General features: G+C 53.1%; 1 protein-coding gene across 1 annotated transcript in view; it reads left to right on the forward strand.

Moving 5' to 3' along the window:
* RASGEF1C (RasGEF domain family member 1C) overlaps positions 1-25259 on the forward strand; it is an 87165-nt gene that overhangs the window by 43206 nt on the left and 18700 nt on the right. Inside the window, exons 3-7 of the mRNA XM_087429192.1 lie at positions 10822-11004; positions 11157-11279; positions 12419-12556; positions 19790-19990; positions 21029-21103. Coding sequence (XP_087285318.1) covers positions 10828-11004; positions 11157-11279; positions 12419-12556; positions 19790-19990; positions 21029-21103 — 714 coding nt within the window. The 5' untranslated portion in view covers positions 10822-10827. The remainder of the gene's footprint in view (positions 1-10821; positions 11005-11156; positions 11280-12418; positions 12557-19789; positions 19991-21028; positions 21104-25259) is intronic.

A 25259-nucleotide genomic window follows, 5' to 3' on the forward strand; every position in this document is an offset into this window, starting at 1 on the left:
CGTTAAAAGTGAAAGGATGGAAAACGATATTCTGTGTAAACAGTAACCAAAAAAGAATGAGATGGCTATACTAATAGCAAAAAAAGACTAAATCAAAAAAGGTTACAAGAGGTAAGGAAGGATGTCATATATTAATAGAAAGTTCAGTACAGCAAGAAGATATAACAATTATAAACATTTACACAACTAAAAACAGACCATCAAATTATGCGAAGCAAAAATTATGAGAATTAAAGGGGCAAATAGACAGTTCTACAGTAATCATTGGAGACTTCAATACCCCACTCTCAATAATGGATGGAACAATGAGACAGAAGATAAGGAAATAGAGGATTTGAACAACACAATAAACCAACTAACTCTAACAGACATATATGGAACTACCCAATAAGAGCAGCATACACATTCTTCTAGTGCACAGGGGACATTCTCCATGATAGACCACATGTTGGGCCACAAATCAAGTCTCAATAGATTTAAGAAGATAGATATCATACAAAGTGTCTTCTCCAACCATGACAGGATGAAGTTAGAGATCACCAATAGAAGGAAAACCAGAAAATTCACAAATTTGTGGAAACTAAACAATGCACTCTTAAACAACCAATGGTTCAAAGAAGAAATCAAGAGAAATTAGAAAATCCTTAGAGACAAATGAAAATGAAAACACAACATACTCAAACTTCTGGACTGAGGTGTAAGCAGTGCTAAGAGGGACATCTATAGCTGTAAAAACTTACATTAAAAAAAGAGAAAGATCTCAAATCAACAAACCAACTTTACAACTTAAGGAACTAGAAAAAGAAGAACAAACTAAACCCAAATCTAGCAGAAGTAAGGAACTAATAAAGATTAGAGCAGAGATAAATAAAATAAAGAATAGAAAAACAATAGAGAGAATCAGTGAAACCTAAATCTGGTTCTTCAAAAAGATTAACAAAATTGACAAACCTTTAGATAGATTGATAATAAAAAAACAAAAGAGAGAGAAGACTCAAGTTACTAAAACCAGAAACGAAAGTGGGGACACTTCCAATTTTACAAAAATAAAACAGATTATAAGGAAGTACTATGAACAATTGTATGCAAACACATTGGATAACCTAGATGAAATGGACAAATTCCTAGAAACACAAAACCTACTAAGACTGAATCACAAAATAGAAAATCTAAATAGACCTATAACTAGTAAAGAGATTGAATCAGTAATCAAAAACCTCCTGACAAAGATAAGCCCAGGACCTAATGGTCTCTCTGGGTGAATTCTACCAAACATTTAAAGAAGAATTAACACGAATCCTTCTCAAACTTTTTCCAAAAAATAAAGAGAAAGGAACACTTCCTAACTCATTCTGAGGTCAGCCTTGCCTTTAATACAAAAGCCAACCAAAGACATAGCAAGAAAAGAAAACTACAGACCACGCTCTCTTATGAACATTGCTGCAAAAATCCTCAACAAAATACTAGCAAACTGAATTCAGCAGCATATTAGAAAGATTACACACCATGACCAAGTGGGATTTATTCCTGGAATGCAAGGATGACTCAACATATGAAAATCGATTAATGTTGTTTGCAAATGACATGGTCTTGTATGTAGAAAGCCCTAAAGATTTCACACAAAAAAACCTGTTAGAATTAACAAATTCAGCAAAGTAGGATACAAAATCAACACCAAAAAATCAGTTGTGTTTCTACACAACTAATACACAAACAATGAACAATCCAAAAGGAAATTAGGAAAAGAATTCCATTTACAATAGCATCAAAAAGAATAAACTTAGGAACTTATACTTACATCAGCTTAGCCCAGGAAGCAAAAGACACTGAAAACTACAAAACATTACTGAAAGAAATGAGAGAAAACAAATAAATGGAAAGACAGCCTGTGTTCATAGATTGGAAGACTTAATATTGTTAAGACTCAATACTGTCAATACTATCCAGAGCAATCTACAGATTTAATGCAATCTCCATCAAAATTCCAATGGTTTTTATTGCAGAAATAGAAAAATCCATCCTAAAATTCATATGGAATCTCAAGGGACCCTGAGTAGCCAAAACAATCTTGAAAAAGAAAAACAGGCCAGCCCGGCGGTGTAGTGGTTAAGTTCACGCACTCTGCTTCAGGAACCCTGGGGTTCGCAGGTTTGGATCCCGGGCGCAGACCTATGCGTGGCTTATCAAGCCATGCTGTGGCAGGCATCCCACATAGAAGATGGGCACGGATGTTAGACCAGGGCCAATCTTCCTCAGCAAAAAGGGGAGGATTGGCAACAGATGTTAGCTCAGGGCTAATCTTCCTCACCAAAAAAAAAAAAAGAAAGAAAGAAAAAATTGGAGGACTTGTACTTCCTGATTTAACAATTTACTACAAAGCTACAGTAATCAAAACAGTGTGGTACTGACATAAAGAGAGCTATGTAGACCAATGAAACAATATAAAGCCCAGAAATAAACCCCTGTGTATAATCAAATGATTTTCCTCAAGAGTGCCAAGACTGTTCAATGGGGAAAGGACAATCTTTTCAACAAATGGTGCTGGGAAAACTGGATATCCACATGTCAAAAAATGAAGTTGGACCCTTACCTAACACCATATACAAAAATTAATTCAAAATGTATCAAAGACCTAAATATAAGAGCTGAAATTATAAAACTTTTAGAAGAAAACATTGGGGAAAAACTTCATGATATTGTATTTGGCAATGATTTCTTATATTTCACCAAAGGCACAAGCAACAAAAGAAAAAGTAGAGAAATTGGACTTCATCAAAATGAAAAACTTAGGTGCATAAAAGGACACTATCATCAGAGTAAAAAGGCAGCCCAAAGAATAGAAGAAAATATTTACAAATCACAAAGCTAATGAGAGATTAATATCTAGAATACCTAAAGAAAATCCTAAAACTCAACAACAACAAAAAACAAACAGCTTAATTCAAAAATGGGCCAAGGACTTAACAGACACTTCTCGAAAGAAAACATATACAAATGGCCAACAGGCACATGAAAAGATGCTCAACATCACTAATCATTAGGGAAATGCAAATCAAAACCACAGTGAGATACCACCTCATACCCGAATGGATGGCTACTATCAAAAATACAGAAAACAACAAATGTTGGCATTGCTGGGGAGAAACTGGAACAAGCATTTTTTTACGTCCCTGGTGGGATGTACAATGGTGCAGCTGCTCTGGAAACCACGCGGCCAAGGTGGAAGCAACCCAAACATCCACTGATGGGTGCATAAATGAAGCAAATGTGGTATAAATACACAGTGGAATATTATTCACTCTTAAAAAGGAAGGAAATTCTGACATTTGCAAAACATGGATGAACCTTGAGGACCTTATGCTAAGTGAAATAAGCCAGTCACAAAAGGACAAATACTGTCTGATTGCACTTACAGGAGGTCCCTAGAGTAGTCCGATTCACAGAGACAGAAAGCAGAACAGCGGTTCCCAGAGGCTGAGGGATTGGGGAGTGGGGAGTTATCTAATGGGTATGGAGTTTAAGTTGGGGAAGATGAAAAAGTTCTGGAGATGAATGGTGGTGATAGTTGTGCAACAGCATGAATGTATTCAATGCCACTGAAGTGTACACTTAAAAATGGTTAAGTGGTAAATTTTATGTTAAGCATATTTCACCAGAACTTTTAAAAAGGTATAACGGGGGAGGGGAGAAATGGTGGCATGACGATATGTAAATGTGTGAACGTCTGCTACATCTTAAGGCGAGGGTAGAGTGGCTCTGCTGTGGAGCCGTGGGCCCAGGACGCCTGAGGCTACCCCAGCAGGGATAATCCCCAGCAGATGCTGTAGCTGCAGGGCTGGAAGAGCCGGGAAAGCCATGAAGCCACCGCCAGCGGGGAAACCCTGTGAGCCGCAGGAGTCCAGGTGACACAGAGCCTCATTAGCAGTTGGAATTACCACGGTGTTGTGCTTCCAGGCCCTTGCGGGCGGGGAGCGCCCGTGGGGGGCCCTCTCTCCTCCCGGCAGGCACTGTGCTGGTGCTTGGTGCACGTGGTCTCATCGGCTCCTCTCCCTGTTCTCAGAGCTCAGAGGAGTCTACCGGCAGGGTTCTCCTCTAGGAGCATCCTTTACCTCTGTCCCCTCCACCACGCCTGGCCCAGTGCCCACCCAGAGAAGGAGGCCTGAGAGAACCTCTCCTCTCCAGTCCCCAAGACACGCTGCACTCACCACCCAGGTGCAGAGACTTGATGGATTTCCATCTTCTGCAGATTTTTAATGCCAACCACCGGTGCTGGGGGCTGGGACAACAGAGTGGGGCTGTAGACTGGCCACCTGGGAGAGACAGCTGTTATTTCTAAATGTGCTTTTGGCCCCCGGTGTGGCCCCCACAGGGGCTTTTTCTAAAAGATGAATTTAATTGCCACCCTTAAAATCAGAATACAAAACATACAAGTCAGGAGTCCTGGCGTCTCTTCAGCCTGGAAGGTCTGAGCGTGTGGTCAGCCCCGGGAGCCCTGCGGAGCTGTTTCTCTGGCCACAGCCCTGGCCTCTCACCAGCGGCCTCACGCTGCGGAGGAATACAGGGCCCTCTGCCGCATGTTTCTGTGCGGGCGGGTGAAGAAGAAAGTCACACACCCACATGTCCGTGAGAAGTTGGGGAATGAAAGAAGATCCTCCTTTAGGCCTGCGCCTTCCTTATAATCCTGATGCGTCCTCGCTTGTCCCTGAGACGTCTCCCCGGCTCCCATGGAGGAGTTAGGCGTAGGCCACGCGGTCCTGGAAACCTAGAAACCTGGCGGGCGCCGAGGCCCAGCGTGGGTGGCCTGCCAGGGCTCAGCCCCAGACGGATGGAGCCCAGGCGGCCCTGGCGGCCGGCTGGTCCTCTCCCCTCATTCCGCTGGCCTTCCTGCGGACCCGATCCACACAATGCAGGCTGTCCCCGTATAGTTGTCGCGGGAGCTCCAGGACCTCCAGATGCCAGGCCTGGAGACCTAAACAGGGGGAGACACAGATACTGCTGAGGGGGTGGGGCTGGGCAGGGAAACCGCGGCAGAAGCCCTTGCCTAGGAGCCACCCCAGCCCCTCCCACGCCTGGCCTGCGGCGGGGTCGGGCCTCCCCAGGTCAGGCCCCCTCCAGGTGCGTGTTCCAGGGCGGCGGCGTCTGATTGGCCCAGTCCCACCACGACTGGTCAGTATTCACCAGAGGGCGTGGTTATTCCCCAAAGCAAAACCCCGGAGTTCTAGCCGGAAGGACAGGAAACGAATGCGGAGAAGGCCGACCCTGCGCACGGAGGCACAGGAGGAGTGACTCGGGTCGGGAACTCGGCTCTGGGCTGGGAAGGAGCCGAGGCGCCACGGACGGGAGATCCCCATCGCGCCCACGGGCCAAACGCGGTGCCTGGAGGGGCCGCTGTGACCGACCGCCAGCCAGCATGTGCTTCTTTCCTCCTGTTCTGGGCACCGCTGGTCACACCTCAGGAGTCTGACTGCGTCCTCTTGACGCTGTGGCTTGGGGACGCCAGCATCAGTGCCCCTGTGGGCTGGTGGGCAGGAACAGGGCATGGGGTTCAGACACACCTGTGCTCAAGTCCCAGCTCTGCCAGGTATTCAGCCTGTGAGCCCTGCCTTTCCCTCTCTCAGCCTCAGTTTCCTCATCTGTAAGAAGGGAGGGCTAAGGGATGAGATGGGGGTCAGGGAGGGAAGAGCAGCTCTATCAGCCTTCCCAGGCCAGAACCCCAAGCTTCTCCCCAGCTCCTCCCTCCTGCTGACTCCACCACTTAGTGCCTGGCGTTCTGGCCTCTCCTCAACATCCCCGTTTGCACTGTTTAATTCCAGGCTTCATCACTTCTCACCAGCATCACTGAGTCACTTGAATGCCACACGTCTTGACTGAGCACCCACTATGCCTGTGCCAGGCACAGGGCAGGCCCTGCAGGTGCAGCAGGGAGCAAGCCAGGCTCCTCCTAGATAGCACGTGGTGCAGGGAGACCGAGGCCAGTGTGAGGCCTGGGGCTGCAGAGGCCCAGGGGCCCCGGGAGTCAGGAGGGGCGCCAGGCAGGCGGGTCCAGCGTGTGTGAAGGTGTGGCGCATCACTCGTCCTGGGGCAAGGGGGCCTCACCTAGACAGGTCAGAAAGTGGACTCTGCAGTGCAAACCGTAGCTCAGCCACTCTCGGTTGTGTGCCAGAACAAGGCATCTCCTCTCAGTGTCCCCTCGGTGACCTCGTCACAGGGTGAGCATGCCCCTGACTCCGCCCTGGGAGTGGTGCAGGTGTTCCTGGGGCCCTTCACCCTTGGGGCTTCGTTTGATGACTGAGCTTACCTTCAGCGTGAATGAATGACACTAAAACAGTAACAACAGTGGGGTAAGGGGGCGTGCACATCAATGATGCATTTTTCAGTGCCCTGGCATGGTTTTATCCACTCGAATAGTATCATCTGTGTCATGTCAGATGTGCAGTTTTCTCTCCTGCCGTTTTCACTTTGTTATCCCATAACCGTTCCTGTGTTATCGCCAAGTCTTCATGACGATCATGTCAACAGCAACAGAAACTCCACTAGTGGGTATGGTGATGTGCTTGTCCGTTCTCCTCGTGTTCATCATCCATGGTACTCTGGACTTTGTTCACTGCTTATAATTAACGCCAAAGCAAACTCCTGTCCATGCTTTTCCTCTTGAGATAATTTTTTTGGGATATATTTCCAAGGATTTGATTAAAGTGAAAGGGCACTATCAAACATAAGGCTCTTCGCACATAGAGCCAAATCTTGTACAATTCAAAGGGAATGTGACAATGTACACCCCTGCCCAGCAGTGTTTAAAGGGCTGCTCCAACTTGCCAGGCAGCACTGGGTATTTTATTAAGTCTTGTTCATTTAGTGGGTATAAAGTGGACACCTACTGGAGTCATACCATGCACAAGTCTGTTCTCACACACGGAGCCCCGTGCCCCCAGCAAGGCAAAGAGAGAGCTTGAAAGGGCTCTTCAAGGCACAGGCGGAGCAGCCTGCCAGTCCGTAGCGACCCCGTCTGTAGGAACCCTCGGGCTCAGAGCCCGTCTATGCTGGCCCCAGACTCCCAACACCTGCTCACGTATATCATGCAGGCTCTGTTCACTGAAGCACAGATTGGAGAATTTACTGGTGATTTCAAGGATTTTCAAGGGAAATTGTGACACTAAACAATTTTCCCATCATGGCTTTTTTTTTTAAATTGTGGTAAAATACACATTACATAAAATTTAGCATCTTAGCCATTTTTAAGTGTACCGTTCAGTGGCATTAAGTGCACTCACGTTGTTGTGCAACCATCACCACCATCCATCTCCAGAACTCTTTTCATCTTGCACAACTGAAACTCTGTACCCATTAAGCAATAACTCCCCATTGTCTCCTCCCCCAGCCCCTGGCAACCACCATTCTACTTTCTGTCTCTACGAATTTGACTACCCTAGGTACCTCATATAAGCAGAATCATACAGTCCTTTTGTGCCTGGCTGATTTCACTTAGTGTAATGTCTTCATAGTTCATCTATGTTGTAGCATGTGTCAGAATTTCCTTCCTTTCTAAGACTGAATAATATTCCATTGTATAGATAGACCACATTTTGTTTATTCTTTCAGCCATCGATGGACACTTGGGTTGCTTCTTCATCATTGGCTTTTAAAAATTATCCCCATCCAGGGGGCCAGCCCGGTGGTGTAGTGGTTAAGTTAGGTGTGCTTCCCTTCAGTGGCCCAAGATTGCAGGTTTGGTTCCCAGGTGTGGACCTACACCACTCATCAAGTCATGCTGTGGTGGCATGATACAAAATAGAGGAGGATGGGCACAGATGTTAGTTCAGGGCTAATCTTCCTCACCAAAAAATAAAATATATATATATATCCGTATCCAAACAATGGCACACTGTGAGGCTGTTAAAAAGTAAGAATGAACAGGCTCTGTCCTGCCATGGAAAGCTCTCCAAAATGAGTTTTTAGTGAAAAGAGCACAAGAGAGTGTGTACAATGTGCTACTTTTTTGTGTAATAAAGACAGAAAAGAGGGAATATGTATTTATATGTCCTTGTCCTTGCCTAAAGAAGCTCTGGAAAGATAGATAAGAAACTAACAAAAGCAGTTACTTATGGGTGGGGGCGTTCGGATGGTGGGGGGGCCTCCATCTCCATGTAGCTGTTTTTGCACCCAAACATGTGATGCCCCCTCCACCCTGCACCCTCCCTGGTCCCCCAGTTGATCGCTCACCACTGCGCCTCCAGGAACCGCAGCCTGGCTCCTGCCACCTGAGCACACACTCCCACAATCACACCACGTTGCCCCCCAGCTCGGCTGAGCCTTTGCACACGCGGGTCCCTGCCTGGCAAGTCTCTCTGCGGACTGCCTTCTGCCCTGTCCTCAGCACAGGCACACACACCCTGCCCTCTCTGTTCCAGGCAGCCTGGAGCCCCTGCTGGAGGGAGGAAGAGGCCGGCTTGCAGCTCACCCCCACCCCCACAGTCCTCACACAGAGGCCAGGGGTGGGCCCCCACTGCCCTGTCTGCATCAGCACACCTGTGGGGAGGGCCAGTAGGAATGGCAGACTCTGACCTCACCCACCTCCTTGAGGGAACATCCACCAGCAGGGAGCTGTCACCCCTCTCCCCTCACTCCAGCACACCCTGCAGAGCACGTGCCTCAGTGGCACAGTCTCTCTGCAAACCTTGGCCTGTTTTTGTCTGCCTCTCCCCAACCCCTCGCCAGCTCTGAGTGGTCCTGCTTGGTCCGCAGTGCCTAGAACAGTGCCAGTAGTCGCTCCATGCACACATGCATGAATGAGTGACCCTCAGCTACAGCGCAAGGGAACCAGAGACTGCAGCAGAGGCAAGCCCATCCATGAGACCAGGCCTGAGCCCAGCTGGGGACATGATGGGTGGTCGGAGGTCAGAGGGCCACACTGGCAGCCTGTCTGCTCTCTGGGCATCCCTGTGGGTCATGATGGTTCTGTCCCCACCCACCCCTGGCCTCCAGTGTGAGCTTGTTGCTCCAGAGCAGAGCTGGTGAACCCTCCCCTGCCCCAAGCACCCAGCGCCCCACATGCAGCCCCCAGTTCCAGGCCAGCCCCGAGGTGCTTCAGGAGCTTCCCAGCTCCTCTCTTGAAGTGGCAGCACCCTGGCCTCCCTAGAAAGGCCCCTCCCACCCTGCCCTGCAGAGAGATTTCCAGAGTCACCTCCACCCCAGCTACTGGCTCGTCTGTGAGAACACTGGACTGGGATCCGGGGGAGGCCCAGCACTGCAGGGAGAAGGTGCCAGGTGTCCGGCAGGAGAGAGCAGAGCTTGCCAGCCTCAAGAGTTTTCTAACTTGTGGATAGAAGAGCATGGGGCAGAGCCGGAGCCTACACCAGAGCTGACCACCACTCCCCGAGGAGCATAGGCAGCTCCCTGCATGCCCATTGGGATGGACAGGAGGTGGTTTTGTGTAATTTTACAGTTTTATCGGCTGAAAATTGAACACTCACAGCTTTGCTGTGCTGTCCCCAGGGCCAGGACTGTCCGGGCTGCCACCCACACGGGTTCTGGAGCCCTCCCCATGCTGTAACCCAGTCCCCGCACCTCTCACACCCACACACCCTCGGGATGGCCCTCCACGGGGCTCCCTCTGATCCCCAATGTCAGCTCTGACTCTCCATGTCCATCTGTCTCTACTCTCAGGGCCAGGTCACCTGGGTCAAGGTCTGCGTGGGGGCAGCAGGGGCAAGGGGAGCAGGGCAATGGGGAGACTGATCCCTGGAAGTCCCTGTGGTGGGCCTGCAGGACTCCACGGTTGAGAATGTGGGGGCGACTTGAATGTCCGGGATGGGGATGGTCCAACGGTCAGAGGCTTGGCCAGGACTGGTTGCTATGAATGCCCCGGCAGGCTTCGTTCAGGAAGACTGGCCTACAGGGTGCTTGGAAGAGCATGGCAGAGGAAGCATGGGTCCACTGCACACACGTGGATGGGCGCCTGCTGCAGGCCAGGCCCCTAGGTCAGTGCCGGGTCAGAGCACACGCCCTGACCGCTGCCTGGAAGAGGTTTGGAGGGAGAGGTCCCCATACAACAACCACAGGTGGCCTTGCTGCACCAGGCACCAACAGCAGCCCCCCAAGCACTCACAGTGCTGACAAGGAGAATCAGCTGTGTCCAGAGGGATGGAGGGGTGAAGATGCTGGGAGAGCCTTCCTGCAGGAGGGAACAGCTAGAGGGTCAGCGGGTCCTAATCACAAAGAGCTTGGAGTGCCAGGCTACAGAGGGCAGCTGTTTGGCTGCACCTGAGAGAAACCCAACTTAAACAGGCTCATGTAATGTCCACAGAGCAGCTTCAGGCACCGCAGGATCCAGGGCCTCACACACCAACCTCAGGAATGTGCCTACTTTCCTGGTTCCTTGTGGGGACAAGATGGCTCCAACAGTGCCATTCTACTGGCTCAGGGGTCCGAGGGGAAAGAGCTTCCAAGTGCCACAGAAATTCTGGGATTTCCCCCTGAGCTCCCCAGTTTGGATCAAGCCCATCTCTGATCCAATCTCTATGGTCAGGGGCATGGGCGAATATGCTGACTGCCTAGGCCTTGTCAAAAGCAACCTTCACTCGGGGTGGGAGTGGACACTGGAAAGAGTCAGTCCCTAAATGGCTTGGACTGAGAGTGGAGGAGAGATGGTCCCAGAGGATGCTGTGCTGTGGGTAGGGGTCCCTGGCAGCCCTCCCAGGAAGTGATCTCTGGCCTCAGGGGGGCACAGAAGTGCTTGTGGGAGGCAGGGCCTGCCCAGCCAGGAGCCTGGGGAACCAACAGGCTACAGCTCAGGTGTGCCCCAACTGCTCCTTGCCGTTGTAGGCAGGCATGCCCCGGACACTGAGCGCCTCCAACATGGTCACCCCGGGTAGCCTTGGCCTACCCCCTGCTGGGCCCACAGATGGCGAGCAGGCCAGGCAGCCCCTCCTGGACAGAGCTCCATCCTCGGCCTCCCTAGACACCCTGATCCAGCACCTGGTGCCCACGGCAGACTACTACCCTGAGGTGGGTGACAACCCAGTGGGGAGGAGGGGCAGCAGCCACAGGGAAGACAACAGGGCCGGGGCTGGCCTTGGGCCTAGAGGGCCGGGTGGGCTGGGAGGCATGCCCCCCAGTGCCCTTGTGAACACTGCTGCCTTTCTCTCGTGTGCCCCCAGAAAGCCTACATCTTCACCTTCCTGCTGAGCTCCCGCCTCTTCATCGAGCCCCGGGAGCTCCTGGCCCGGGTCTGCCACCTGTGCATTGAGCAGCAGCAGCTGGACAAGCCGGTGCTGGACAAGGTGAGGGGCGGGGCGAAGCCGGGGGCCTCTGAGTGTACCGGCGCTCCCCTGCCGTGCCCTCGTGCACCAACCTCTCGGAGAGGCAGTGACTGTCCCATTCTCCTGACAGAGCCCACAGGTTTCTGACGTGTCTGAGGCCCAGAGCCAGAAGGACAGAGCCCGAATCTGTAACGCGGGTGCTGTTCCCCAGTGCCCTATGGGAGCCCTTGAGCTCACACCAAGCCCAGACCGGGGCCCCCAGAGCCCTGTCAGTAGGACCCCTGTCATCTGGATGGCCCTGCAGCATCTGCTGGGCTTCCTGCCCCCAGCACACTCTGTTCCCCCCTTCCCTCCTCTGTGGGGTGCGCTGATGGCCCAGCCTTCCCCGGCTCCCCGTAAACTTTCCTCTGCCCTGGCCAGATCCCTCGCACGCGTGTCGGTTGGGCTCCACTGTTACAGTGACAGAAACCCAACTTCACCTGGTCCACGGCAAAGGGACCCTCCTGGCTCGGGAAACTGCAGAGTCTCCAGTCCCGCCTCGTGAGAACGGTCTTTCTCCTCCGACACTCTGCTCCCTCTCCAGGGCCAGCCTCCCTCTCCGGCGGGCGCCCCCTGCGCGGGGACCGGTGCCCGGGCTCTCGCCCACCTTCCCAGTCTCTGGAAGGTCTTAGGAGGTCCCAATGAAAGCCCCATCTCATTGGCTTAGCTTAGGCCACAAACCCATCTGTGAGCCAATCACCGCGCCTGACGGGACTGTGCGTACTCTGATTGGCCGGCACAGATCTAGGCCCACTCCTAGAGCCATGGGGTGGGGTCGGTACCCTGAACCCCCGGCTGGGAATGAAGAAGAGGGAGACCCCGAAGGCAAACTGAGGTGCTGTCACCACGGAAAGGGAGATGGGACGCGGGGCAGCAAAAACAGATGACGCGCTCCCCCAAGCGTGCCTGCCCCCCTCTGCCCCCCGTGGTCTGCCCCCTCCTTGTGTCCCGTCCCTGTCGCCTGACACAGAGAAGGCACGAGGCCTGTCCCCCCTTGGCCACCGCCGCCTGGCAGCTCAGACCCGGGCACAGGACCAGTAGTGAGTGGCAGCGGCAGTGGCTGGTGGCACCCCTCCAGAGCACCCCTCACCCACCGCGGACGCCCCTCACTTGCCTTTCAGGCTCGGGTCCGGAAGTTTGGCCCCAAACTGCTCCAACTGTTGGCCGAGTGGACGGAGACCTTCCCGCGGGACTTCCAGGAGGAGTCGACCATCGGGCATCTGAAGGACATGGTGGGCCGCATCGCCCCCTTTGACGAGGTGGGCGAGCAGCCTTTAACTGTCTGCACCCTCACAGCCCCGGCCTGAGACTGTGGCCAGGCCCCTCAGGGCCCTTGTCTCCCCACCTGCACACTACAGCCCCTTCCTGCCCCATCAGGGAATCGGGCACTGCAGACCTGGCAGGGAGTCCAGGCCTCGGGTCCAGGCCTGGGCTCTTGACCTCTCTCCTGTCTTGCTCTCATCCAGGGCAGCAGATGGCAGGCGAGGAATTCCACCCCCTCGTGCAATTTTGTGGTCACATGGTCAGGCTGTTGGTCTGTGACCCACTGGGCCAGCCTGGCAGGGCCCTCGTCCAGGGCCCTGTGCAACAGGGGCCTCCCCCTCCTGCCCCTGCACCACATCGGGGGCAGGTGGTCAGTGCTCCTGAACAAGGACCTGCCAGTCGGGGGCAGAAAAGGGCTTTGCGGGATGAACCACGATAACAGCAATAGTGGGAATAACTGCCACACTCATCTGGACAGGCTCTCCTGGGATCCTCTCAGCCTCCAGGGGCAAGCTGTAAACCCTGCAGGGGGGCAGCAGAGGAGGAGAGAGGGCGCCCCTGCGGCTAACACCACACTCTGGGGTAAATGGCCCCTGCACTCTAGTGGCTTGGGAGGCAGTCAGAGTACCTCTGCACCCACTGCCCTACCCAGCTCTCCCAGCTGTTACACTGGGGACGGCACTTAAAGGTCTCCAAGCCTCACTTCCCTGATGGATGAAAGAAGGAGAAAAATTCCCACGCCCAGGAGTATCATGAGAATACAAAGAAGGGCCCTGCAGAGGGGACACAGGTCTCCTGGCCCCTTTAGAAGGGGCAGGTTTATTGGCATCTCCAGAATGATGCCGTGGCCAGCATTGACACTGCTTTATCTGGAAGGAGAGAACATGGGGAGGAGTGCACGTCAGTTGCCCTGGGAGGAGACTGAACATGGCAAGCCAGTAGCGAGTAATGTGCCCCAAAGTGGGTCTGCACGTGGCAGAGCCAGCTGCACGTGAAGCAAAGGAAAACTGCTAGGGCAGCTTCGACTATAGGAAGCCATCAAGTCCGAGACCTAACTGAGGCTCAGAAAGGGAGGCCCTGCCCTGGGGTCACTTCACATAGCAGGCAAGTAACTTAGCTATTCTGAGGGCTTGGTGAGATGACGGTCATCTGCTTCTCCTCCTCTGCATCCCCTGATTCATCTGGGGATCATGATGCTTGGCTTAGGATGCAGCAGGGAACAGGATCAGGGAAGGCTCGATGACTGGATGGATCAGGATGGGGAGGGAGAAGCAGGGAAGGGAGATGCTGACTGACTGGCTGGATAGATAGTTGGCTACTTTGATGAATGAGTAGAGGGCGGAAGATAGATGTTTGGGTAATTGGGTAGGTAGGTGAATTTATGGGGTGAGTGGATGTGGAAAGATTGATGGAAAGAAGGGAGAGAGAAAGGTAGGAATGGTGGATGGGTGGATGGATGAACAGATGGATGGGAGGGTAGGTGGATGGGTATGTGTGGGTGTCAGTGGGTGGGTGAGAACATGGGTGGGAAGGTGAGTGGGTGGGTGAGTGGATGGATGAATAAGGATAGATGGATGGATGAGTTGGTAGGTAGATATGTGGGTGGGTGGAGGGATGGATGAGTGGGTGGATGGATGAGTAGATGGAGGGGTGGGTGGATGGGTGAGTGGCAAATGTTAGAAAGGAAGAAAGAAAGATAGATGAGTAAATTGATGGATCTGTGGGTGGGTGACTATAAAAGGAGAGGTGGGTGATAACAGATGGGTGGAGAAGAGATGGGTACAGGGATGGTGGGTGGATGGATGGAGTAAAGGGTATATAAGGGGGTAAGAGTCCTGTCTCCTACTTCATCTCCCTCTTCCCAGGAGGCCTTCAGCAGCCTGAGGTCTAAGCCAGACTGGATTATCCACCCTTATCAGGCCTGCCTCTGCCATTGGCAGAGGCATTTCAGAGGCAGACCCTGCCATTCTGGCTGCGGTGGTGGAGGATAGGTGTAAGTCTTGGGCTGGTTTCCTTGAGAAGCAGTGACTCCTCACCAACTCCCGAGAACCTGTCAGGGCTGTGCTGGGAAGTCTTTTCTGACCATCCAGTGGATGAAAATAAGATACAACCGAGCCCTGTGAATGGAGAGCAGCCATCCACCAGGTGTGGGTTCTCGGAGCAGAAATAAATCATTCAGAACATCTCCCACTCCTTCCCTTGGGATCCAATTAGGTGTGCTGAGCAGTGTGGGCTGGAACCCGAGTTCCCCGGCCCCCACCCGACCCCCAGGCCCGGGACAGTGCTCCCATGTGTCTCTGTGACCCCCAAGTCGCCCTTCCGCACAGACCATCTGCTCCAAAGGGGATGTCCTCCAGGCGCTTGAGTGCTGCAGGTAGTCTGCAGGCTGCTCCCCCAGCTCGGGCTCAGGCTCGGCTCAGATAGGAGCTGGTGAGCAGCAAACCAGACTGATGAGGCTGGGCCCCTAAGACTCAGAGCATGAGCCCAGATCCAGGCTTGGAAACCATAGCTGTGTGACCTCGGGCAAGGCCCCTCGCCCCTCTGAGCTTCGGTTTCTTCATCAGTAAAATGATTGTCACCACACAGCTTTGCAGCAAAGAGTCCCTGAAGTCACCTGTGTAAATGTGAGTTATGATGAGGATCAAGTTCTTTCCAAAATTCAGGCATATGGGGATTATTTTTAACTTTTATCGAACTTCTGGTATGGAACATTTCAAATACACACAAACAGAATAGTAACCATGAATTCATGTGAACCCTTCACCTAGCTTCAACAAGTACCAACATTTTGCCAAACTTGTTTCTTCTATCCCCTCACACACGTCCCCCTCCCTCCAAATTTTTTTTTATTATTTTTTGTGAGGAAGATCGGCCCTGAGCTAACATCTGCCAATCCTCCTCCTTTTTTTTTTTTTTTTTGCTGAAGAAGACTGGCCCTGGGCTAACATCTGTGCCCGTCTTCCTCCACTTTATATGGGACGCTCCCACAGCATGGCTTGACAAGCAGTGCGTCGGTGCACGCCTGGGATCCGAACCGGCGAACCCCGGGCTGCCGCAGTGGAGTGCACGCACTTAGCCACTTGCGCCACCGGGCCGGCCCCCCTCCAAATTATTTTTAAACAAATCATAGACATTATATCTTTTGCTCCAAAAATATTTCAGCATTATCTTGTAAGATTTCTCACACAGGGTTAGCATCAAATGATATAAAGTGCTGTGCACAAGGCAATGAGATGAACACAAGTGTTTTCAGAGCTGTGTGTCTTTGCGCAAGTTACTTAACCTCTCTGAGACTTAAAGAGGGAGGGTGATAATTCCTGCCTCACAGAGGTGTGAGGAGAACAACAAGCTCAGGGACGTGGAGGAGACAGCACAGGGCCAGGGCCGAGTGGGCCTCCCCATCAGAGCAGCCATGAAAGGCGAGACCTTTCTCTCGTCCTGCACCCACTGCCATTTCCTGGAAGCCTCATGTCCTCACTGTGCTCCCCACCACCTCTTGGTGGCTGGGAACAACAGGCTGAGGAGGAGCTGAGAAGGCCATTCTCCATGACTGTGGGTTCTGGAGATTTCTGTGGAAGCCTTTCCCAGCACCTGGCCACTGCATCGAGACGCCTGCTCTGGACCACGCTGTGCTGGGTGGAGGGGCTTGGAGGGGTTCCCGGTAGATTGGACTCAGCAGTTCCAGCTCAGGGAGGCCAGTGCCAAGGCTGAGAGAGGCTGGGGGAGACCAGGGAAGGCCCAAAGGTCGAAGCTCTGATAAGGGAGACAGCACAGGAGGCCACACCCACTGGGCGGGCAGAGGAGGCTGACACCACAGGCAGCCCTCCTGGGACTGACCTTGCTTTCCCATCCACACGACCGTCTGCTGGACTGACCCCACTGTCTCTGAGGCTTCCCCAAGGTGGGAAACAGAGACAAACAAACAGGCCCCCGGGGGGGGGGAGCTCCAGCCAATGCAGGGTGGGCTGAGCCCACTGGATGTCGGCACTGGGCTGCTCCAGAGGAAGTTTTCAAGAACTTCAGAGAACAGAGTCTGTGCTTGTCCGACCAGAGACAGGGGTTCTAGCCACGAAAGGCCCAGTCCCAGAGACTTGGAGGCACCTGCAGAGCTGTGGCCACCACCCGTGGACGACCTCTGCACTTAAACCCAGCTCTGTGCATGCGCGAGGTGGCCCGTGGAAATGGATGAAGAAGATGGTCCAGACCCTGTCCTCCCAGGCATGCGGCGAGCCGGGTCCGGGGTGCTGCGCCATGCTGGGCACGCCCTGTGCTCTGTAACGTGGGCTCCTGACAGGGACAAGGAATGCCTCGACGTTCTCAGGGAGGTCTCGGGGTCTGCCCAGATTCACCGAGGAGATCTCTGAGCCTCCATCCACAAGTGTGCAGAAATCAGCAAGAAAATGAGAGGAGGTCAAGAGAAGGGCGATACCGTCCCCACACTCAGAGGGTGAGCAGAAGATTCAGGAAAGAACCAACAGATAAGCTTGAGGTTAGCCCACTGGAAGAATTCTAAAGGAATTAGAAAACAGGAAATGACAATTCTTCAGAGTGAATATGGGTTCAATAGAATCATGTCCTGCTAAATTATCTGCATATTTTTAAGTAGGGTAAGCGCGTGGTTCTATCAAAGTGTAGGCACAGACACGCAGCATCCTTGCCTCCTGGACGGCCCCGCAGTCCACCCCAGAGAGGCTGACCGACCAGAAGCAGGTGAAGGCCATGTTCATCCAATCAGCAAACGCATGTGGGCCCCTCCCATGAGCCAGTCCCTGCCCTTCATGCTGGGGAGGAGCAAAGAGTGACCTGGTGTGTCTTCAAGGAGCTGCTCATCCAGCGAGGAGACGCAGGGAATAGGTGGTCCTCGGTCATGGCGTGGGCAGGGGCTGCGAAGGAAGGGCCTGGCTCTCTGAGGTCCAGAAATGAGAACATGCCCAGAGGCAGAGGGCTGCACAGGCCCTGCCGGGGCAGCGGGGTTGGGGTAGAGAAACGGTGAAAAGGACGGAGGAGTGGCCTGTGTCTGGAGCACAGAGAAGGGGAGCAGGGTCCACGTGGAGGCCACTGAGTGTGGCCAGAGCTGACCTCAGGGCCTCCAAGCCACGCGAGGCTTTTGTCTTGGCAAAAGCGTGGAGGCATTGTAAGGAAGGGGGGAAGCAGTGGTCAGACGGTCATCTGAACAGACTGCTCTGGCTGCAGAGTGCAGTGCAGATGCAGGGGGCCCACTGAGGAGGCCGCTGCAGCCACCAGGGAGATTACGATGGCCTGGACCACAGAGACATGATGGAAGATGAAACATGGAAACAGAAGAAAGCAAAATTAGGAATGTTGATGATAGCCTGGAGGGGCGTGTGCAGAGGGCAGCTTGAGGACGTGTGCCTGACACTCGTGCTCCATTCCCTGAGACAGGCGTGCACGCAGAGGAGGCAGCTCTGGGCGAGGAGGGACCCAGGGGTGGCCCCGGGCCATGTGGCTCTGGTGGTCAGAGGAGCTGCATGGGTAAACTGGGCATTGTCCACACATGAACACTAAATGACAGCCTGGACCTGAAGCAGCATACCCAGGAATGAAGTACAGAGCCAGGGGACGAGAGCAATAGCTGGAGACAGCAGGAGCCCCACATCCAACCACAGTGCTGACAGACAAGCCTGCAAACTGCCCCAGGTGGGAGGAGCCAGGGGGCTGGGGGGCCGGCCAGGGCAGATGCAGCCTGAGGAATGGCCCCTGGCTTTTGTGACCCGCTGTCCCGGGGGAGGCAGCACGAGTCGTCAGAAAGCTGACGGAAGTGGAGCCAGATGGCGCAGTGGAGGCAGGTGAGTGGGACATGAGGGAACGCAGCAGCCCGTGTAAGCCCCCTGAGAGATGACCGGCTGGGTAAAGGAGAGATACTGGGGGCCGGGGGAGGGGTCGGGGCTCCCAGGTGACTGACTGTGTCGCCCAGGGCTGGCTGTGCCTGGACCCGGCTCACCATCTTCCCAGCACTCAAATGAAGGAGGCAGAGTGCTGACCACGCTCTTGGACGCAGCAGAGCTGACAGGGGCTGTTCCTTCCGCGGGCAGCAGGGAGCTCGGTTACCCACACACTGCCCCGCCCACAGGCTCTGCCCCCCACGGCCTGGGGAATTAGGGTCAGGTCAGTTAGGCAGCCTCCTGTCCTGCTCCCTGTGTCCTGAGGGCTCCGCCACATCCGCCCGGGGCCACTTCACAGAGAAGCACTTCCATAGGGGCTGGGCGATGCCACCGTGTCACCACAGCTCTGGGCACTAACACTGCTGGACTCAATGGCCTCCTTGAGCCCCATCAGAGACTTGAGGGACCATCAAGGCCCCCAGGCACACTCGGCCCAGCCAGCTAGACGCCCCACCTGCGAAATGCCACCGGGTTTGTGTGTTTCCACCTGAAACTTGGCGGCACCAACTGTCCAGCACCGCTCTCATTCCGGCCCCTGCGCCAGGCCCCACTGCCCATGCCACCCCACCGTCGGCTCCACGGCTTGTGGGGCTTGAATCCACCTCTGGGGAGCCCTTTGCTGTTGACCAAGGGGCTCGTGCTGTGGGTTACTGCCCCACCTTGGGAACATGTGCTCAATAAACCCAGCTGGTCTGATGGCGCCTTCCTTGGAAACAGGGGTCTCTGGGGGGAAATAGTTTCCCTGTGGGGGAAGGGGGGGCTCTCAGGGGCACGGCCCAGGGTGGCCCCAAGCCGGGACCCATCTGTCTGAGTGACGGTGAAGGACTCCGTCGGCACGGTCAGCGGTCATCGAGCGCCCACTGCGTGCCCGGCTCTGACAACACAGTGGTGGCATCACAGACTCCCTGCCCCTGCCAAGCTGTCATTCTACTGAGGCGTAAACAAACTGGAGACAGGAGGGGCTCCCGTTAAAGCAAAGGTTCAGTTGACCAGGGCAGGGTCCCTTCCACATCTCCTCCTCTCGCCCTTCTTCCGGCCCCCTGGCAGTGCCCACCCCCACCCCCGCCCCACTGCCTGAATGGCGGGGTGGCTTTGGACCCTCATCGCCCTCTCTGGTGTGTGCTCCTCTCAGCTCCCACTGGTAACCCTGCAGCCTCCTTCCCAGCCAACCTTGACTCTGGCCCCAACCCTCACCTGCCCTGGATCAGATCCTGCTCCAGGGTGGGGCAGCCCATCCCTGCCAGCCCAGGGCCTGCCCCCCTCTGATGGTAAGGATGCAGAGACAGGTGTTCAGGCATGAGCACCCCTCTCTCCTCCCCGCTTCAGGCATACAGAAAGAGGATGCATCAGCTCCTCCAGGCTCTGCACCAGAAGCTGGCGGCTCTGGGCCAGGGGCTGGAAGGCCTCCTGGGCGCAGACGAGCCCATCTCCTACAGGACCAAGCCGCCGGCCTCCATCCACAGGGAGCTCCTCGCCGTCTGCAGTGACCCCTACACACTGGCCCAGCAGCTGACCCACGTGGAGCTGGTGAGCAGGCCCATGCCACCCTCTGCCCAGACCAGGGTTGGGAACAACTGAGAACAGCTGCCACCCTTGCCCCCATCTGGCCCCTGGCCTTGTCTCAGCATAACCCAGGGCCTGAGCCCGTCACAGCAGGGCCAGCCGGGTACCTCCAGAGGGCCCTGGACACTGGAGCAGTCTCTGACCACTCCTAGGGCAAGGAACAGGAGGGCTGGAGGTGCCAGCCCTGACTAACTTTGACCTCTGGCAGGTCTACGAGTCCAGGCCTGGGACAGAGGAAATGGGTTGAAATCCTAGCCCTGACTCCACCTGCTGTGTGATCCTCCCAGGACTAGTGCCTTCCCCACCCGGGCCTTAATTTCCCCATCCACGACTCACACACCCCAGCTTTCCAGAGAAGCCCAGACACGCTTTCCTGCTGGTGAAGGGCATGCCCCAGCCCAGCCTCCAGCATATGTTCCTTGTAGATGCAGAGGTCAAGGGCAGAGGGGAGGCTGGGGAGTGGGTTTCTTTTAATTCTCCACATTTAGGTGCCCTTACTGCTTTCCAGGCACTATACCCAACACCGCCCTGCCAGGTAGGTGCTATTACTATTCCCTTTTCACAAATCAGGAAACTAAGGCCCAGAGATGTTAAGTGATATGCTAGAAATCACACAGCAGAAGGGACAGAGCCAGGATTCAGTTCTGACCCAGACCCTATGCTCTTAGCCACCAGGCTGCCCCGGGAGGGAGCAGATCATCAGTTACCCCATTTCAAGCCTGGTTTCCTGGCTATCACACCCCACAAGCACTCCCCATGGGGACACTGCCCACTGCCCCCCATGAAACTGCAGCAGCCCCTGGGCATGGGAAGGAGGGGCTGCCTCCTTCAGGGATGGTGCTGAGCTCTGTGACAACCCAGAACAGGGTCGTGGAGCCTCAGTGAGAAGGGAGGTGCCCACTGGGAGGCAGGGCGCCCCAGGACCACCATGCCAGGCCCCCAGCGGGCCCCTCTCCCATGCCTTCCCCCTTTACCTGGCTCCTCTTCTCCCTTCCGGTGCAGGAACGGCTTCGACACATCGGGCCTGAGGAGTTTGTCCAGGCTTTGGTGAACAAGGACCCTCTGGCCAGCACGAAGGTAGAAGGTCCTCGGACGGGCTGTCTCAGCAGTGACCGCCGCCCCCTCCCCCCCGCAACTGGTGTCTGGGGGGAGCTCGCGAGCATCACCTGGGCGAGCCTCAGAGGGGCCCAGAGCGGGCGATGGGCTCGAAGGGGCCGTGTCCATTCCGCCCGTTCCCCTACAGCTCGCCACCCAGCCCGAGGGCGTCACACCGCGACAGCCCTGATACCCGGGGAAGCCTGGGAGGGCGGCACGTGCCCGGCCAGGTCCCCCACCTAGCGAGGGCGGAGGGGCGGCGGGGAGCCGAGGCCCTCGGGGCGGGGCGGGGGCAGGGTGCCCTGAGCTCCGGGACCCCGCGTGTCCTCCCGGTGCTTTTCGGCGGGCGCCGGTGCCCTCCAGTGGTCACTCGGGGAAGCGCGGGCGGTGTACGCGGGGCCCGGAAGGTGAGGGCGCGCTCTGCCGTCTGATGAGTGCGGAGCCTCCTGGGCCGGCCCTCAGGACACCGCCCACACCCCGATTTCAGAGTCTGCGCCTCCGCTCTCAGAACCCAGCCAGCAGAGTGCCTGGTGCTTACCAAGGGGTTAAATCCGAACCGAAACTGAAAGCGTGTCTTCTGCCCTGGCGCCTAGTGAAGAAAGTGCAAGCTATGCGAGTGCATTTTCACCTCTCAGATGAGCAGAGGTTACACTGCGGGTGTGTAGGGAAAGGGACACCCTCTTCCACGGCTGGTGGGGGTGAGATTCGCACAGCCACTTTGGGGGGCAGCATGGCAATAGCATCAACACTTGAAATGTGCACTCTGGACCCCAACTTGCCAACTTCCAATAATTTGTCCTACAGATATACACACCCATGTCTAAAAAAATGTAGGCACAAAGATATTTGGGATATACAGTGTTTTATGGCCAAAGGCTGGAAGCAAACTACCTTATCATCCATGGGGACTGGATTGAAAATTAGAATACACCCATACATAGCCAGCCCTGGTGCTCTAGTGGTGAAGATTCTGCGCTCTCAGCGCCGGTTCCCAGGGTTTGTTTCCTGGTCAGAAGTCGTCACGCTGGGGCAGCTGTGTGTTGCTGTGATGCTGAAAGCTATGTCACTGGTATTTCAAGTACCAGTAGGGTCACCCATGGTGGACAGGTTTCAAAGGAGCTTCTAGACTAAGACAGACTAGGAAGAAGGACCTGGCCACCCACTTCCGAAAAAACTGGCGGTGAAAACCCTGTGAATAGCAGCGAAGCATTGTCTGATGTAGCGCGGGAAGGTGAGAGGATCGTGCAAGAAGACCGGGCAGGGGTCCGCTCTGCTGCACACAGGATTGCTAAGAGTCAGAACTGACTCGACAGCAACAACAAAAATCCACACACAGAGTGCTATGTGACTCTTAAAAGGATAAGAGCGACTGTAAGTATAGAGTAATCACCAAGATCCATTGTCAAGAACACACTAGAGTGGAAAGCAGTGGCAAAGAGCGCGTGACCGTTTGTGTAACAACAACAACAAAGAGGAGGGCGCATGATCCGTATCTGCTTCAGATGCATGTAGACCATCTCCAGGGACACCCGTGGCTCTGGGAGCCCAGCGTGGGGCTGGGGCTGGAGGGGGAAGATTTTGCTACTCATAGCAGGTTGTTTGTTTTTTTGTTTTGTTTTGCTTTTTGGTCATTTCCAAGTATTACTTTTTGATTGTGAAGGACATAAGATTGCACGTGGCATTTACTTACCTGCTCTACAGTAGGGGGACATTTCTGTCGTTTTCAGCCTTTGGCCGTTGTAGATATTGCTACTATGAACATTCTTAAACGTTTCCTGGTGTACATGGGCACATATTTTTCTGGGGCATCAGTTCGCAAATGTTTTGGTCTCAGAATGCTTTTCCACTCTTAAAAATTATGGAGGACCCCAAAGAACTTCGGTTATGTAGATTATATCTACCAATATTTATCATATTAGCCATTTATTTATCCAAAAATAACAATAATAACCCATTACATGTTAACATACATAACATATTTTATGAAAAATAACTATTTTCCAAAATAAAAAAAAGTACTGAGAAGAGTAATATTGTTTTACAGTATTTTTATAAATCTCTTTAATGACCAACAATAGAAGACAGCTGGATTCTCTCACCTGCGTCTGCATTCAGTCTCTTTTTTTTTTTTTTGTGAGGAAGATCAGCCCTGAGCTAACATCTATTGCCAATCCTCCTCCTTTTTCTCCCCAAAGCCCCAGTAGATAGTTGTATGTCATAGTTGCACATCCTTCCAGTTGCTGTATGTGGGATGCGGCCTCAGCATGACTGGAGAAGCGGTGCATCGGTGCGCGCCCGGGATCCGAACCTGGGCTGCCAGTAGCGGAGTGCGAGCACTTAACCCCTAAGCCGCGGGGCCGGCCCTGCATTCAGTCTCTTGAGCTACATTATTTTGGTTGAAAATCCAGCCACACACAAATGCGTAGTTGGAAAAAGGAGGAGTATTTTACAGCCTTTTCAGATAATTGTGAATATTCTTCTTTGATACTATGCTAAAATTCAGCAAGTGGCAGTTTTTTGAGATTAATTACAATCTGAAAATCTATCAGTGGACTTTCTGTACTCTGTTCCATTGAAATCCATTGGTCCATCTTGCAGTTTGAAGGGATCTCTTGCCCAGGCATGATTTTGTAACATGATCCGTAGGTCATTTAGAAAATACGAGTTCACTGAATCAAGCAGATCTTACGAACGTTGGCTCATTTAATTATACAATATTTTTAAATCAGATTCATTAGTATCACTACTGATCTCATCCCAAAAAAGTCTTTAAATATTAGGAAGCTGTCAAAGTCACAGAGCTGGATACATATTTTACAAGTTTTCAATTTTCTCTTGAAAATGTGAATTTTATCTTTGGCAACAAATACTATCAATTGTTTTCCTTGAAGTGACAGGCTCATTTTGTTCATTTTCGAGACGCTCTCAGCCAAATACTGAGGTCTGAATAACCATAGATGGTCAGGCCTTCCATCAGGTGGAAACGGTGTCCATGAGGAAAGTAGCTGGTTCAGCTCACAAGTAGGTCATGCAGTGCTTCCCTCCAGACCCCATCAGACTCCATGCGGCAGAAGGGCTTTGCATGTCCTCTTGCTTTGTCACATAGAATACGAAAAAGACGTGTACTCAAAGGCTGAGATTTAGTAAAACTGAGAAGCTTTGCTTCCTCGAGGACATTCTTAAGTCGCACTCGCTTTTTTCCTTTACCATGAGTGTGTAGTCGTGAAGGACGCAGTGACCGCTGGAGTGGGTGGGGCCTCTGCCTTGATTCGGGCTCAGGTGGCAGCAATTTTACACGCCGTTCTTTTACATATCAGCGCAAATGTCCACACAGTGACAAGGCAGTGACACTGTGAATATGGACATTGTTGTGTCCTAGAGAACCCCTGGAAGAGCCCAGGACCCCAGGAGTCCATGGACAGCACTGAGCACTGTTGCTCTAGGGTTTCCTTGGAGGGGCTCGCTGCGTCTGTCCCAGGGTGGGCACCTGGCCAGCCTTACCAGGGACCTGGGCGAGGCTGACCCATTCCCACTCCCATCAGGGAGCTGTTCTTGCTCCACAGCCTCCTGGACACTGGAAATTGTCAGACTTTTTAATTTTTGTCAAACTGTTAAATGGAGCAACTTTTCATGTGTTTTGGACATTCTTGTGTTGTCTATGAAATGTCTGTCCATGATTTTTGTCTAGTTTTCTATTGGTTATTTGTCTTTTTCTTAAGGATTTTTAAGAGTTTCTATGAGTTTTTTTTACTATGTACTAGTTAATTATCCTTTGTCAGTTAAACGTACTGCAAATTTTCTTCCGGTTGGTTGCTTTCATTCTCATTATTATGTTTTTTGATGAACAGGTGTTCTTAATTTTCTTCTTGTAAAGAACTTACCTTTCTGATTATTTTCGCCTCCATATTTTAAAGCCGTGTTATTAGATGCCAACAAATTTAGATTTGTGGCATATTCCCGATAAATTGAAGCTCTTATCATTGTGCAGTACCCTTTAAACTCTCCCAAGGCGTTCTGCCTTAGAGTAGTTTTTTGCCCTAATGTCTATTTTGTCTAATATTAATTTAGCTAGGTGATATTTATCATATTTTTCTATTTTTTTCACTTGTATTCTTGGGTTTGGGGTGTGTCTCTTGAA

The sequence above is a fragment of the Ceratotherium simum genome, chromosome 4 (assembly GCF_057802395.1).
Source record: "Ceratotherium simum simum isolate JZ-2026a chromosome 4, ASM5780239v1, whole genome shotgun sequence".
Classification (NCBI taxonomy): domain Eukaryota; kingdom Metazoa; phylum Chordata; class Mammalia; order Perissodactyla; family Rhinocerotidae; genus Ceratotherium; species Ceratotherium simum.